The sequence below is a fragment of the Amblyraja radiata genome, chromosome 3 (assembly GCF_010909765.2).
Source record: "Amblyraja radiata isolate CabotCenter1 chromosome 3, sAmbRad1.1.pri, whole genome shotgun sequence".
NCBI classification, from domain to species: domain Eukaryota; kingdom Metazoa; phylum Chordata; class Chondrichthyes; order Rajiformes; family Rajidae; genus Amblyraja; species Amblyraja radiata.
Genome location: NC_045958.1, coordinates 20997557 through 21013200, shown reverse-complemented (window position 1 = coordinate 21013200; position 15644 = coordinate 20997557). Strand labels below are relative to the sequence as shown.

Genomic DNA, 15644 nt, shown 5'->3' with positions numbered 1-15644 from the left:
AGAAGGGGGATGTTTGGAGACTACGTATCAGTTTTCATTGGTGGGTCAGCAGTGGAGAGAGTTAAGGGCCTGACCCACAATTTTTTAGGTGACTACAGGCGACTATGCTGTCGCCACATGGTGGCCGGGGTGTCGCCTGTATGGTCGTGAGTAGTCTCCTCAGTCGCCCAAAGAGTCGTAGTGTCTTTCTGGTCGCCGCCGGATTTTCAACAAGTTGAAATATTTTCGGAGACAGTCGGCGACAGTGGGTTTGATGACAATGAACGTAGCTTGACTTCTCCTGCGGTCGTAGTTGTCACCAGGTTAACGTAGGTTATCGCCGGGTGACGTAGGTTGTCGCCGGTGCTGACTTTGGTTTTTTGTTGTTGTTAAAGTAATGATTCTATTTCAAATTTTATGTCGAAGGGGGGTCCAGTCGCCGGTTTTTCAGCGACCTGCTACGACTATGAAAATAGCCTAAGTGGGCCCTTTAGCAGTTTCAAAATCCTGGGCTTTAACATCTCAGATGGCCTGTACCAGCAGACATGTAATCACAAAGGAGGAGTCGCAGCACTTCCACTTTCTTATGGACCTGTCCCACTTAGGCAACTCTTTAGGCGACTGCCAGGGACTAATTTTAATAAAATTCACCTACAACACCTACGTCAACCTACGACAACACCTACGTCAACCGACGACAGGAAAAATTGTCACCACTATCACCGAAAAATTTTTAACATGTTGAAAAGTTTGTGGCAGTCGCCTGTAGTCAAGTCAAGTCAATTTATTTTTTCAATAGCACATTTAAAAACAACTCTCATTGACCAAAGTGCTTTACATCAGTACAGGTACGAATGTGCTATATACAGTGGTACATAGATCTAACAATACATACATAAATACATACACACATACAGCGCTCCCTCAGAGGACCTCAAGAAAGGCTTGTGAGTAGAAATAGGTTTTAAGTCTAGACTTAAATGAGTCGATGGAGGGAGCAGTTCTGATGAGAAGAGGGATGCTGTTCCACAGTCTAGGTGCTGCAAACTCGCAGTCATCCCTGAGCACAGTCGCCCCTGAGCTTATACCTGGACCGCGGGATAGTCAGTAGCCCCAAGTCGGCTGACCTGAGAGACCTGGAGGTAGAATGGTGGGTTAGCAGATTTTTGATGTAGGTGGGGTCAAGCCCGTTAAGGGCTTTGTAGACGTAAAGGAGGAGCTTGAAATTGATTCTGAACCGCACTGGGAGCCAGTGGAGAGAGGCCAGAATCGGGGTGATGTGGTTCCTTTTTCGGGTGCTCGTCAGAAGTCTCGCTGCGGCGTTTTGGACCAATTGCAGGCGGGACAGGGATGCTTGGCTGATGCCAGTGTAAAGGGAGTTGCAGTAATCAAGGCGGGAGGAGATAAATGCATGGATGATCTTTTCAAGGTCGTCGAATTGGAGGAATGGTTTGATTTTAGCTAACGTGCGAAGCTTTGATTTAAGCTATTCGCCCAAAAAATGGTCTAAGTGGGACAGGCCCATTAGAATTTAGAGAGATTTGACATGTCACCAAATACTCCAACAAGCTAACACATGTGCCTCAAAAGGTTTCCTGACTGGGTGCACCATGGGCCGGTACAATTCCAATGCACAAGATGTAAGGGGTATGGAAGTTATATAGAAGAGCACTTAATTGAAACATTTATCATAGCACAGCTATTTTACGTAATCAGACATCAGCTTATTTTATTTAGCCTCACGTGATTGTTAGCTATTTAGCAGCACTTAATTAAATCAGTTATACAGTAATCGAGACACTAAACAAGTTACTTATTTCTACTTTTGCACCTTTGTATTCTTAATAAATACATTTGTATCTTTGTACTCAACATAAACTAATATGTAACATTATAATATGGCGTGTGTAACCTTGGCTGTAGCTAAAACATAATGGTGGCAAAGTACACACAGCTGGGAGATTAGAGTAACAGTTTGGAATTTAAGGGTGGCAAAAGAGGAAGAGATATGAGGGGAAATGTAAAGTTGAATCTGACTGAACCAAGTTCGGAAGTTAATGGTGGCGAGACAGAGAATACTAGAATCAAAGATAGATTGATGCGATAGGAGTACAGCTTGCATGATAAGGTAGAGAAAATATGGCTGAAAAAACTGTAATAAAAAGCTCCCAGTTTCTGTGAATAGGAGAGCAATTAGAGAACGGACAGGTGGTGTCATCTATGAATGTTCCAGCCGATGTTTGCAAATAAAGGCTTTAGTCTTCTTGAAGAATTCTCCGTGTCTGTGTCCTCTTATCCAACTTTGTGTCTCTAAACCACGACAGGGGCTACAGAGTATGTTAGGAACAGCCCAGTCGATCATAGCCAGAGCTCTCCCCACCATTGAAAGTATCGACATGAGTCGCTGCCTCAAGGTGGTGGCATTTATCAAGGATCCCCACAATCTTGGTGATATCCTATTCATGATATTTCGGACCCTTGTTTGACAATCCTGTATACAGAAGCTAGGCTCAACCCGACCATCTTTACGCTGTGACTTTGTGAAACGTTGATGCAAGGTTATGATCTTTGTCACCTCCTTGGAGTGATATCCATTTTGTGAATAGTTTTCGTGAGTTATTCTCAAATTAAGTAGGCGGAAGATGCAGTACTGACACTATGCTGGTGTAACATAGCTATTTTGCTAAATTTACTTTGAACATTATCAGTTTTGCTTCATATTTTGATTGTATTTCCAGTCACGTTAACTTGTAGACATCTCAGTTTACTATTTCATCCCATGCATTCCACATCATTTAATTTGCGGCTTTTCCAAATCATCCGCATCCAGGTGTTCATACATTCCATCTTCACACCTTATTCTTTTGTTCTTGCTCATTATTATTGTGGTCACCCTCCTTGTTCATTATTCTCATCTTCTTGAATTCTGATTAGTTTGTTTTGTGAATTAGGTCAGTCGATTTCTGTTGGATTCCTCTATTCCCCATGTTCTGAACTGTTGCTTTACAACACTTATTAATTTTTTCTACGCTCCACTGGAATGTGCAATATTGCAACATCCATCCAACTGAAGGCAAATTTCATAGAAATCACTGGAAATTAATACCTGGAGGATGAAAAATGACCACAAGACTTTCTCAGATAGATTTACAGGGTTTCAGAAAAAGAACATAGAAAATCATCAAATGAAACAATAGCAAAATTAGCTCCTGTTTCAATTAATTTGCACAGTGAACTACTTGTGCTACTACCAATTAGTGCAATTAAATACAGTTTCTCTGTTGGAAAAAACAATTAACTTGTGTGCCCACTTTGCAGTCTGCAAGGGTGATCACGAACTTGCAGTCAACAGTCACTTTTCAGTGGAAAGATGGCGGCACGTTCAGACGCAGCGGCTTTGCGCTCCCAGGTCCGAGTAAGTTCGGAGCAGCCCGGTACTAAACGAGGCTGTGAAAATAAGGTATTTAAAAACCTCAGAACCCCGAGAACCCCTAGAAACCCCCGGAAATCACAGTAAGAAACTCACCTCCAGGACGAGGAAATCCAGGACCTGCATCGTAATCCTGACGGGTCGCACATGGAGCCGCACGGAACTGCTCAATATCGGATGTGGCTGCGAGAAACTGGCTTGTGAGTACTACAGCACCCTCACCGAAATCCCGATGGAGCTGGGCAGAACAGCCCCCTGGATCACCAGGAGGGTAGGCGCCGGGAGAGAAAACAGAAACGTGGAAGGCGAGCGGGGGTGCAGGACAGGCTACGGAGGGCTCCACAAAGACCATCGCTCCCTAGCGTCTTTCTCGCAAATGTCCGGTCACTCACCAACAAGCTGGATGAGGTAAGATTCTGGATCAACACCCAGCGATCCCTGAAAGATCCCTTCACAGAGACCTGGCTCAGCGCGCTGGTTCCCGATGGGGCTGTGGACCTAACCAACTGCATCGTCAGATTCAGATTCAAATTCAATTTTAATTGTCATTGTCAGTGTACAGTACAGAGACAACGAAATGCATTTAGCATCTCCCTGGAAGAGCGACATAGCAAATGATTTGAATAAATAATAATAAGTGTCCAGGGGGGTGGGGTGATTGGCAGTCACCGGGGTACATTGTTGAGTAGAGTGACAGCCGCCGGGAAGAAGCTGTTCCTGGACCTGCTGGTTCGGCAACGGAGACCTGTAGCGCCTCCCGGATGGTAGGAGGGTAAACAGTCCATGGTTGGGGTGAGAGCAGTCCTTGGCGATGCTGAGCGCCCTCCGCAGACAACGCTTGCTTTGGACAGACTCAATGGAGGGGAGCGAGGAACCGGTGATGCGTTGGGCAATTTTCACCACCCTCTGCAATGCCTTCCGGTCGGAGACAGAGCAGTTGCCATACCATACTGTGATGCAGTTGGTAAGGATGCTCTCGATGGTGCAGCGGTAGAAGTTCACCAGGATCTGAGGAGACAGATGGACCTTCTTCAGTCTCCTCAGGAAGAAGAGACGCTGGTGAGCCTTCTTGATCAGAGTTGAGGTATTGTGGGTCCAAGAGAGGTCATCGGAGATGTTGGCTCCCAGGAACCTGAAGTTAGAAACACGTTCCACCTCCGTCCCGTTAATGTGGATGGTGGTGTGCGTGCCGCCCCTGGACTTCCTGAAGTCTACAATGAGTTCCTTGGACTTCTTGGAGTTAAGGGCCAGGTTGTTGTCAGCGCACCATGCTGCTAAGTGCTGGACCTCCTCCCTGTAGGCCGACTCATCGTTGTTGCTGATGAGGCCTATCACCGTTGTATCATCTGCATACTTGATGATGGTGTTAGTACCATAATAATAATAATAATGGATGGGATTTATATAGCGCTTTTCTAATACTCAAGGCGCTTTACATCGCATTATTCATTCACTCCTCAGTCACACTCGGTGGTGGTGAGCTACTTCTGTAGCCACAGCTGCCCTGGGGCAGACTGATGGAAGCGTGGCTGCCATTCTGCGCCTACGGCCCCTCCGACCACCACCAATCACTCACACACATTCACACACAGGCAAAGGTGGGTGAAGTGTCTTGCCCAATGACACAACGACAGTATGCACTCCAAGCGGGATTCGAACCGGCCACCTTCCGGTCGCCAGCCGAACACTTAGCCCATTGTGCCATCTGTCGTCAAATGTACACCATGTACAGGTGTGCAGTCATAGGTGAAGAGGGAGTAGAGGAGGGGGCTCAGCACACAGCCCTGTGGAACGCCGGTGTTCAGGGTGAGGGTGAGGGTTGAAGAGGTGTGCTTGTCTAACCTAACAGCGGTACCGGAGTCCTTTGTGCGGATAGAACAAAGGACTCCGGTAAGAGCAAGGGTGGCGGGCTCTGCATCTACATCAACAATGACTGGTGCACCAACCACACTACAGTAGAGGGCTACTGTTCCCCAGACCTGGAATACCTAGTGATTAAATGTAGGCCGTTTTACCTGCCTCGGGTGTTTACTGTGGCTATCATCATGGCCATATACATCCCACCACAGGCTAATGCTAACCTAGCACTAGCACAACTGCACTCGGCCATCAGTAAGCAGCAGGATGCTCACCCCGACGGTGCCTTCATTGTTGCAGGGGACTTTAATCAGGTCGACCTACGAGCCGCACTCCGCAAATTCCACCAGCATGTGCAGTGCCCTACCAGGGGCTCAAACACGCTGGATAAAGTGTACACCAACATCAAGGACGCATACAGAGCTCTCCCCTGCCCATCCCTGGGACAATCCGATCACCTCTCACTGTTTCTACTGCCTGCATACAAACCCCTCATCCGCAAGACCAAACCTGCAATAAGGACGGTCAAAATGTGGCCCGAGGACGCCACCCTACAACTCCAGGACTGCTTTGATCGCACCGACTGGGACCTGTTTGCACAACAGGCTACCAGTGGTACAGAGGTAGACTTGGAGGAGTACACATCCACTGTGCTCTCCTACATCAACTGCTGTGTGGAGACTGTCACAGTGGACAAGCAAATAAAGATGTTCCCAAACCGGAAACCCTGGATGAACAAGGAGGTTCAGGATCTGCTAAGGACACGCAAAAATGCCTTTAAATTCAGGGACACTTCTGCCTACAGTGCGGCCAGGTCGAACCTGAACAAAGGCATAAAAAAGGCCAAAGACATCCACAGGCAAAGAGTGGAAGACCACTTCAAACCCACGGACACCAGAAGTACGTGGCAGGGTGTCAGGGACATCACTGACTACAAGAGCAGCCCCGCCTGCCCCCACGGTGATATCGCACTGGCCAATGAGTTAAACATCTTCTTTGCCCACTTCGAAACTGGCAACACCACCAGGAGTGGAATAACCCCGGCCATGGCGGAGGGACAGGCCTTATCACTGAGCACTCAGGAGGTACAGTGCGCCCTGCGTAGTATCAATCCACGCAAGGCTGCAGGTCCGGATGGAGTCCAGGGAAGGGTACTAAAGGACTGTGCTGTACAGCTGGCGGAGGTATTCACGAGAATCTTCAATCTGTCTCTATCTCTGGCAACGTTCCCCAAGTGCCTGAAAACAGCCACCATAGTGCCGGTGCCGAAAAAGTCTAAAGTCACCAACCTGAATGACTACCGTCCGGTTGCCCTAACTCCAATCCCAATGAAGTGCTTCGAAAGGCTGGTCCTCTCCCACATCAAATCCAGCATCCCTGCCTCACTGGACTCTCATCAATTTGCATACAAGGCAAATAGATCAACAGAGGATGCCATCGCTCTGGCTCTTCACACTGTCCTGACTCACCTGGATAGACAGGGCAAGTACGCGAGGATGCTCTTCATTGACTATAGCTCTGCATTCAATACGGTCATCCCCACCAAGCTCACCACCAAACTCCACCAGCTAGGCCTCAGCTCGCCGATATGCGATTGGATCCTGAACTTTCTGACAGAGCGACCGCAGGCAGTGAGACTGGTCCCGCACCTGTCCTCCACTATCACCCTGAGCACCGGCACACCACAGGGCTGTGTACTAAGCCCCATGCTCTACTCCCTCTTCACTCACGACTGTGTTCCTGCATTCGACACCAACACCATCGTGAAGTTTGCAGACGACACAACAGTGATTGGGCTGATCACCAACGGTAATGAAACAAAATACAGAGCGGAGGTGCAGAACCTGGCGGACTGGTGCGCACGTAACAACTTGTCACTAAACACCACCAAGACCAAGGAGCTGATTATTGACTTCAGGAGGTCCCATAATGGAGAATACGCCCCAATCTCCATCTACGGGGACAGTGTGGAGAGTGTCCAGCTTTAAGTTTCTGGGCACTCACATTTCAGAGGACCTCACATGGTCCACCAACACCGCTGCGCTGGTCAAGAAGGCACAGCAATGACTGTTCCTGAGAACATTGAAAAAGACTGGTCTGCCCCAACAGCTGCTGACAACCTTCTACCGCTGCACCACAGAGAGCATATTAACGTATGGCATCTCTGTGTGGTATCTCAGCTGCACAGAGGCGGAGAGAAGAGCTCTTCAGCGCGTCGTCCACAGAGCGCAGAGGATTATTGGGACACAGCTACCAGCCTTGGAGGGCATCTACCACACACGGTGCCTCAGGAAGGCCGTCAGCATCCATAAAGACTCCTCACACCCGTGTAATGGACTGTTCGAACTACTTCCCTCCGGCAGACGTTACAATGCCTTCTACGCCCGAACCTCCAGACTCAGGAACAGCTTCATTCCCAGAGCTATCGCGGCTCTGAACCGGCCCTGTTGAGTGCCCCCCACCCCCATGGACTGTCGGATGGTCACGTCGCACAGACACATCTGCACTTTAGTCTGTTGAACTATTTTGACTGTTTTACTGTTCTTTTTACAAACCATGTTCTTGGGACATCTAAACCAAATTTTATTATTTATTTATGTTATGGCATCGGATAGAAGCTGCATACCAAATCTCGTTGCGCTTATGTGCAATGACAATAAACGATATTATTATTATTATTACTTATTTCAAAATATATATTTGATTCAAAGAAATTCAAGTATATTAATACAAAATATTTCTCGATTCCTCTTGTTATAAAGGCCAACATGCCATTCGCTTTCTTCACTGCCTGCTGACTTTCATAGACTGATGTACAAGGACCTCCAGATGCCATTGTACTTCCACTTTTCCCAACGACGCCATTTAAATAGTAATCTGCCTTCCTGTTTTTGCTAATAAAGTGGGTAACCTCACATTTATCCACATTAAACTTCATTTGCCATGCATCTGCCCACTCCCCCAACCTGTCCAAGTCACCCTGCATTCTCATAGCATCCTCCTCACAGATCACACTGCCACCCAGCTTTGTGTCATCTTCAAATTTGCTAATGTTACCTTGAATTCCTTCATCCAAATCATTGATGTATATTGTAAATAGCTGCGGTCCCAGCACCGAGCCTTGCGGTACCCCACTAGTCACTGCCTGCCATTCTTAAAGGGACCCGTTAATCCCTACTCTTTGTTTCCTGTCTGCCAACCACTTCTCTATCCATGTCAGCACTCTACCCCCAATACCATGTGCCCTAATTTTGCTCACTAATCTCCTATGTTGGACCTTATCAAATGATTTCTGAAAGACCAGGTACACTACATCCACTGGCTCTACCTTGTCCATTTTCCCAGTTACATCTTAAAAATTTCAAGAAGATTAGTCAAGCATGATTTCCCCTTCGTAAATCCATGCTGACTTGGACCGATCCTGTTACTGCTATCCAAATATTTGAGGCATGTACAATAACTGCATTTCAAAAACCTTTAGACATGGATAGGAATTGTTAGAGGGATATGGCCTAAACCTAGGCATATGGGACGCGCTTATATGGGACCTCTTAATCGGCATAGACGCTTTGGGCCAGTTTCCATACTGTATCACTATGACATTTTGTACAAAATACTGATGTGTCAAAAAGGAGTTTAGTCTACAGACACAGCATGAAAACAGGTCTTTCAGCCGATCTGTTCTCACTAGTTCTAGGTTATTCCTCGTTCTCATCCGCTCCCTACACATTAGTGACAAGTTATTTTAAAGTGATCAATTAACTTACAAACCCACCGTCTTTAGGGATGAAACCAGAGCACCCGGAAAAATCACAAGCAGTCACAGGAAGAGCATCCAGCACCCGAGGTCGGGATCCAACCTGGGTCTCTGGCACTGAGGCAGCAGCTCCACCAGCTGCACCACCAGATAAAGATCTTCTGGATAAAGTACAGGTCATGAGGGCCAGTCCAACCACAAGGTTCCAAGGCAACACGGCCATATCCATACTTCGCAATCACGCGGGCTGAAAGAATTACAAAGCATATCTGTACATAACTAAAACTCTTGATGATGTGCTCTTCCGGTTTGCGGGGTTTTTCTACTTGCGCAAACAGGTTACTCACCTTTCTCCTGTACTGCGAGTGCAACAAGTTTCGTACCGATCGGCGGTATATTGTAAAAGTTATCGAGGTTTAAAATCTTTAAAATCGCATGTGCGCAGATTCCTTCAGTTAGCACCACGCATATTGGTCTCTTTTCCTGTCAGTCATGCCAATGGCGACGCCCCTTCCTGCCCCACTGGCGGCGGCCTGTCCCGCCTCACTCAAACTCCTCTCTCCCCTCCTCACAGTAACTTGTCTATCGACTCCCCCACCACCGGCGGTGGCCGCGGGGTGGGGGGGGGGGGTTCAGTGGAGGCCCTGGTCCCGTCTCTCTCTCCCTCATCACTCACCCCTCTCCCCAGCCCGCCCTCTGCGGCAAGCAAGAAGGTGGGTAGGGACGGGCCGAGCGGAATGGGCAGAGGGAGGAATGGAGTCGGGTTGCTGGACAGGGAAATGAGCCATGCCTGCGCAGTTAGGGGCTATGTGTGAGTGGTGGAATATTACGTTAGGGGAACGGGGCCCAACGGGTCCCACTTGCTCTCGTAGTTTCTAAATCTAAGGATGAAGATTTTCATGATCTTCCCCTTGATCACCTTCCCCACATACATCAGGGAATCAAAGAGGGGTTTCAGTTGTCCAACCTTTGCAATGCCTTGATATTTCCTCGGGTCACCAATTTAACATTCAAATTCCATATTCTTCTGCCAATGCTCTGGTCTTCCTGTGGGTGACAGACAATCAGCAGGACGCTGTTGCCAGAGAAGGAAACCAACAAGATTTAGGTGGATATAACAGTGTTTATTTGGAAAGTAGAAATCTATTCTGGGTTGGACTGATCCATCTGTAGACTGTTTGTTGTCACAGTGCTCCATCTGCAGGGTTGCTGAAGACATTGCAAAACTTGGCAACCTTCACAATGCAATCAGGAATTTAGAAAAAGTATCAAGTTTGCTGATATATCTTCCAAATCATACAACTACATTGATGATGTAATTGAAGGTACCTTCAAGAATTAATAGCTACACCATTACCAACAACATTGAGAGCTATGGCTGGCAATGGGCATATGGTTAGGATCTTTCTTCAGTTTGATGAGTAAAGCAGAGGAAACTAGAAGGGAAAGTCAAGGTAAAGGAAAGGAGCAAAATTAGCAAGTGACAGATGGATTGAGGGATGATTGGCAGATGAGTCAGCTGCAGGAGAAACACTGGAGATAGTAACCAAGGTTTGAGGTATTGGAGAACAAAAGCATGTGATGCCCTCTTTCTTCAGTTAATGTGGTTTCACTTCCTCCCCACCCTTATGGAAGGAGCTCGCACCAGTGTCTCCTGTTTCCTGCAGTTCTGCTCTCCCAATCCCTCCCTAAAACAGAACAGAGTTCACCTGGTCCTCACCTTTCATCCCATTTCCACTGCTCTCATTCCAACAGTTGTTTCTTTGGAGAACACTAAAGCAGATAAAGCATGTAGAAGCACTTGGTATATGAGATTATTGCAATTACAAAGCATGGTTGTGGGAAGAATGTGAATCGCTCCTTAATATTCCAGGCTATGGAAGTTCCAGATGGGACATAGGGGGATGCAAAGTGGAAGGGGGAGTCACACTACTGATTCGGGAGAATATCAGGCAGGACCTAAACAGAATATTGTGGAGAGCTCCAAATAGTCAATGAGAACCCGAGGAACAGAATACCGCATCGGAACTTTGGAAAACAAATGATATTGAATGTTTGTTCAAGAAGAAAAGGAGACACATTGCAGGTAAAGGCAACTGGAATTGAGTAACTCTCAAAGCATATACAGTGTTCAGGTAAGAACGTAAGAAATTGGGAAATCACAAATTGCAGAAAGGCGCAAGCACAATAGAGTTATAGTAATGGGGAATTTTAACTTTCTCAGTATTGACTGGAATTGCCAGCATAAAGGGCTTGCATGGAGCAGAATTTAACCCACAGATTCAAGAATGAGTCAACACGGGTAATACATGTGATGAAGATGGCATACGGCATGCTTGCTTTCAGAGGTCAGGGCATAAAATATAATAGTTGGGACCTTACATTACACCTTCACAAAACATTGGTTAGATCATTCTTGGAGTATTTATTGTATGCAGTTCAGATGGTAACATGCTGGCTTGAGCTGGAGAGAGTACAGCGGAGCTTCACTTGGCTATTGCCTGAATTGAAGAACTTCAGTTATGGGGAAAAATTGGAAAATTTGGTTTCATTTTCCCTGGAGTGCAAAAGACTAAAAAAAGTGATTTGACAGAGGTATATAAAATAAGAGTAGTAGATAATATAGTCATTCAACTTGTTCCATGGAAGGCATGAGTATTACCTGCAAATATATGCAAACTCCACACAGACAGCATCCAGAGACCCAGGGTCAATCGTGACCTTGAGCCTTCATGTTCTTAAAGTTCACATCAAATAGTTTACGCATAGAAAAGTGATGTAGAGCTTAGGTTTAGATATCACAGCTTAGATTCAAATAGCATAGCACAATCAACCACTTCCAAGGCCCAAACCCCAACGATTATCAGCATTGCCTCCTTCCAAGTCCACTCAAACATTAAAAAAAACAGGCAAGAACATCAGTGATTTTTAGAAAGAACTAAGACATTGACCAAACACTCCTTACACACCTAATCAACCAAATAGCACCTTTCCACAGAAAATGCTGACAGTTATAAATGTCTGCATTGTGTGATGATCAAAAAGACTAAGGAACAAATGGGTAGTCCAAAGTAATAACTTTTATATAATATCATAAGCAAACCTTAAATACCAAGTAAGCACTTAAACCATATATTTACTTCAATCATTTTATAGAGGGAAGGAGAAGGATGCACATAGGAACAGCAGCACTTACTGTGTTGGCTAAATCCAAGTAACCGCCACTCATTGGGTAGCTCAAGCTTGAAGCCTGTGCTACGAGTTTTTGCAGAACAACTTGCTGATCCAGGTTAACGCCTCCACGTTCTAATAATTTCTGAATGGTTGGATGAGTTTGCGGTTCTGGGCTCTGAAGATCACGAGCTCCAGAATCATACTCCCAACTCTCTCTGGCTCCTGACATTGCACCTGGAGAAAAGAAAAGCAAGTAAGAAGTTGAAAGTGCAGTGTAACCATGTTTACGATTTTATGAAAATTGCTCAAGGATACTGGAGAAGAAATTGCACGAATCCTGGCTGAGAAATACGAATCATCGTTAGACATGGGTGAGATGTCGGATGGCTAATGCTGTGTCTCCATTTAAGAAGGGCTGCAAATAAAAACCTGGGAACTATTGACCAGTAAGCCTGTGGTAGGAAAGTTACTGGAGAGTATTCTGAAGGATAAGATTTTCATGCATTTGGACACACGGGTTGATCATCATGGTTTATTACGCGTGAGATTGTGTCTCATGAATATGATAACGTTTTTTGAAGTAGTATCCAAGAAGGCTGTCGAGGGCAGGGCTGTATACGTAAACGCTTTGGACATCAGCAAGGCCTTTAATGAGGTTCCACATGGTAGGCTGCTCTGGAAGGTTAGATCGCATGGGATCCACAGAGACCTGACAAACTGGATACAGAATTGGCTTCATGGAAGCAGCAGATAATGGTGGAACGTTGTTATTTGGAGTGGAGGCCTGCGACTGGTGGTGTGCCTCAGGGATCGGTGCTGGCCCAAATGCTGGGTAAGGGACTAGGATGGATATGGCATTATAGTCAGTATTGTCGAGTTTGGTAAATGACCCACTTCCTTGCTGTATAGCTATGACCAATTCATTTCACAGACTGAAAAGTTTCAAATTAAATCTTGATTTTCAGGAAAGGAGGTGAAATAGAATAATGGGAATTAGCCCAATGTTGATAATGGGAAAAATTGTACAATTCAGAAATAGGAATGTGGTGACGAGGACCATAGAAAACAGGTCAAAGGGATTATGCAGAGTCTACCATGCAGAGTCAATATGATTTCATTAAAATGAAGTACTGCCATTTGTGTGATAATAGCTGAGATTTGTTTTCTCTCTCCACTCATGCAGCTTGACCTGCTGGGCAAGTCCTACAGTCTTACATTAGCAATACTTAGTACAGACAAAGAACACAAAGAACCTTAGTCACCCTCTAACTGCCCCATCACCCATCACAGATATTCCCTTTGTCCTATCTATTAAATCCTATGACCTTATCTGTCGCTTGTAATTACTTTCTTAAAAATGGCTCTTTCCCCCTTCCATCAAGGGCCTCAACCTGAACTGTGCTTTTCCCACAGGGGCAGCCTCATCTGCTGAGTATTCTCCCATCATTGGCCACATTTCAAGATTTAACCGTTCCTAAATGGCCTAAACAACTATTTAATTATAAATGCTGGAGAAAGCAATGGTGCAGTGATATTATCATTGGATTAATAATCTAGAATTTTAGGACAAAATCCTGGGGATCTGGGTTCAATTCCCCCCCATGGCAGATGGTAATAAACTTGATTTCTGAAGTTGAAAATTCTGCAGATGACCATGAGAACTATCATCGATTGTTACGAAGACCCACTTACTTCACTAATGTCCTGCAGGAGGAGGAAATCTGTCATCCTTACCTAGTCTGGCCTACACATATCCCCAGGCAATCAAGCAACTAATCTACCATGCAGAGTCAATATGATTTTATTAAAATGAAGTACTGCCATTTGAGTGATAATAGCTAAGATTGTTTTTCTCTCTCCACTCATGCAGCTTGACCTGCTGGGCAGGTCCTACAGTCTTACATTAGCAATACTTAATACAGACAAAGAACACAAAGAACCTTAATCACCCTCTAACTGCCACATCACTCATCACACTAATCAAGCAACAGCCTGACAAAGTCATACTCACAGAAACATACCTTACAGTCACTGTCCCAGACACACCACCTCCATCGATCCCACCAGTAAGAATTAACCAGCAGAGGCAGCTGCACAGTGATACAGTCAGGAGAAAACTGCCCTGGCAGTGCTCAACTGACTTGAAATCTCAAAGCACATGTCAGTGTTGTGTGAAGTTCCCTCTGCACCGCCACACACACGGAGAATGAACCCCCCTGTACCGCACCATCCTATCACACACTCGAAGAGTGAAACTCCCTCCACACCATCCCGTCCCAGCACCCAGCAATATGATAAGTTTTAATCTACAATTCGGAACCGTGGCGGCAAAACAAAACCTTTCGGTCTGAACGACAATAAACAAATCTAATCTAATCTACAATTGGAGAGGGAGAAGGGTAAATCGTAAGTGTCAGTATTACAGTTGACCAAAGGCGACTATGGAGCCATGAGGGAGGAGCTGGCCAAAGTTGACTGGAAAGATACCCTAGCAGGGATGACAGTGGAACAACAATGGCAGGTATTTCTGGGAATAATACAGAAAGTGCAGGATCAGTTCATTCCAAAGAGGAAGAAAGATTCCAAGGGGAGTAAGGGGCTACTGTGGCTGACAAGGTAAGTCAGGGACAGTATAAAAATAAAAGAGAAGTACAACATAGCAAAGATGAGCGGGAAGCTAGAGGATTGGGTAATGTTAAAAGAGCAACAGAAGATAACTAAAAAGGCAATACGGGGAGAAAAGGTGAGGTATGAAGGTAAGCTAGCCAAGAATATAAAGGAGGATAGTAAAAGCTTCTTTAGGTATGTAAAGAGGAAAAAATTAGTTAAGACCAAAGTTGGAACCTTGAAGATATAAAAGTGTGAATTTATTATGGGGGACAAGGAAATGGCAGATGAGTTGAACAGGTACTTTGGAGCCAGCTTCACTAAGGAGGACAAACAATCTTCCTGATGTACTAGTGGCCAGAGGATCTGGGGTGACGGAGGAACTGAAGGAAATCCACATTAGGCAGGAAATGGTGTTGGGTAGCCTAATGGGAGTGAAGGCTGATAAATCCCCAAGGCCTGATGATCTGCATTCCAGGGAACTTAAGGAAGTGGCTCTAGAAATTGTGGACGCATTGATGCTCATTTTCCAATGTTCTATAGATTCAGGATCAATTCCTGTGGATTGGATGGTAGCTAATGCTATCCCACTTTTTAAGAAAGGTGGGGGAGAGAAAACAGGGAATTGTAGACCAGTTAGCCTGACATCGGTGGTGGGGAAGATGCTGGAGTCGATTATAAAACATGAAATAGCGGCACATTTGGATAGCAGTAACAGGATCGGTCTGAGTCAGCATTATTTACGAAGGGAAAATCATGCTTGACTAATTTTCTGGATTTTTTTGAGGATGTAACTAGGAAAATGGACAAGGGAGGGCCAGTGGGTGTAGTGTACCTGGA

General features: G+C 45.6%; 1 protein-coding gene across 1 annotated transcript in view; it reads right to left on the bottom strand.

The window, feature by feature from the left end:
• Positions 1-15644, bottom strand: part of mcc (MCC regulator of WNT signaling pathway) — a 142553-nt gene that overhangs the window by 115888 nt on the left and 11021 nt on the right. The window contains 1 exon segment of the mRNA XM_033017440.1: positions 12220-12431. Within this exon segment, the coding sequence (XP_032873331.1) occupies positions 12220-12431 (212 nt within the window).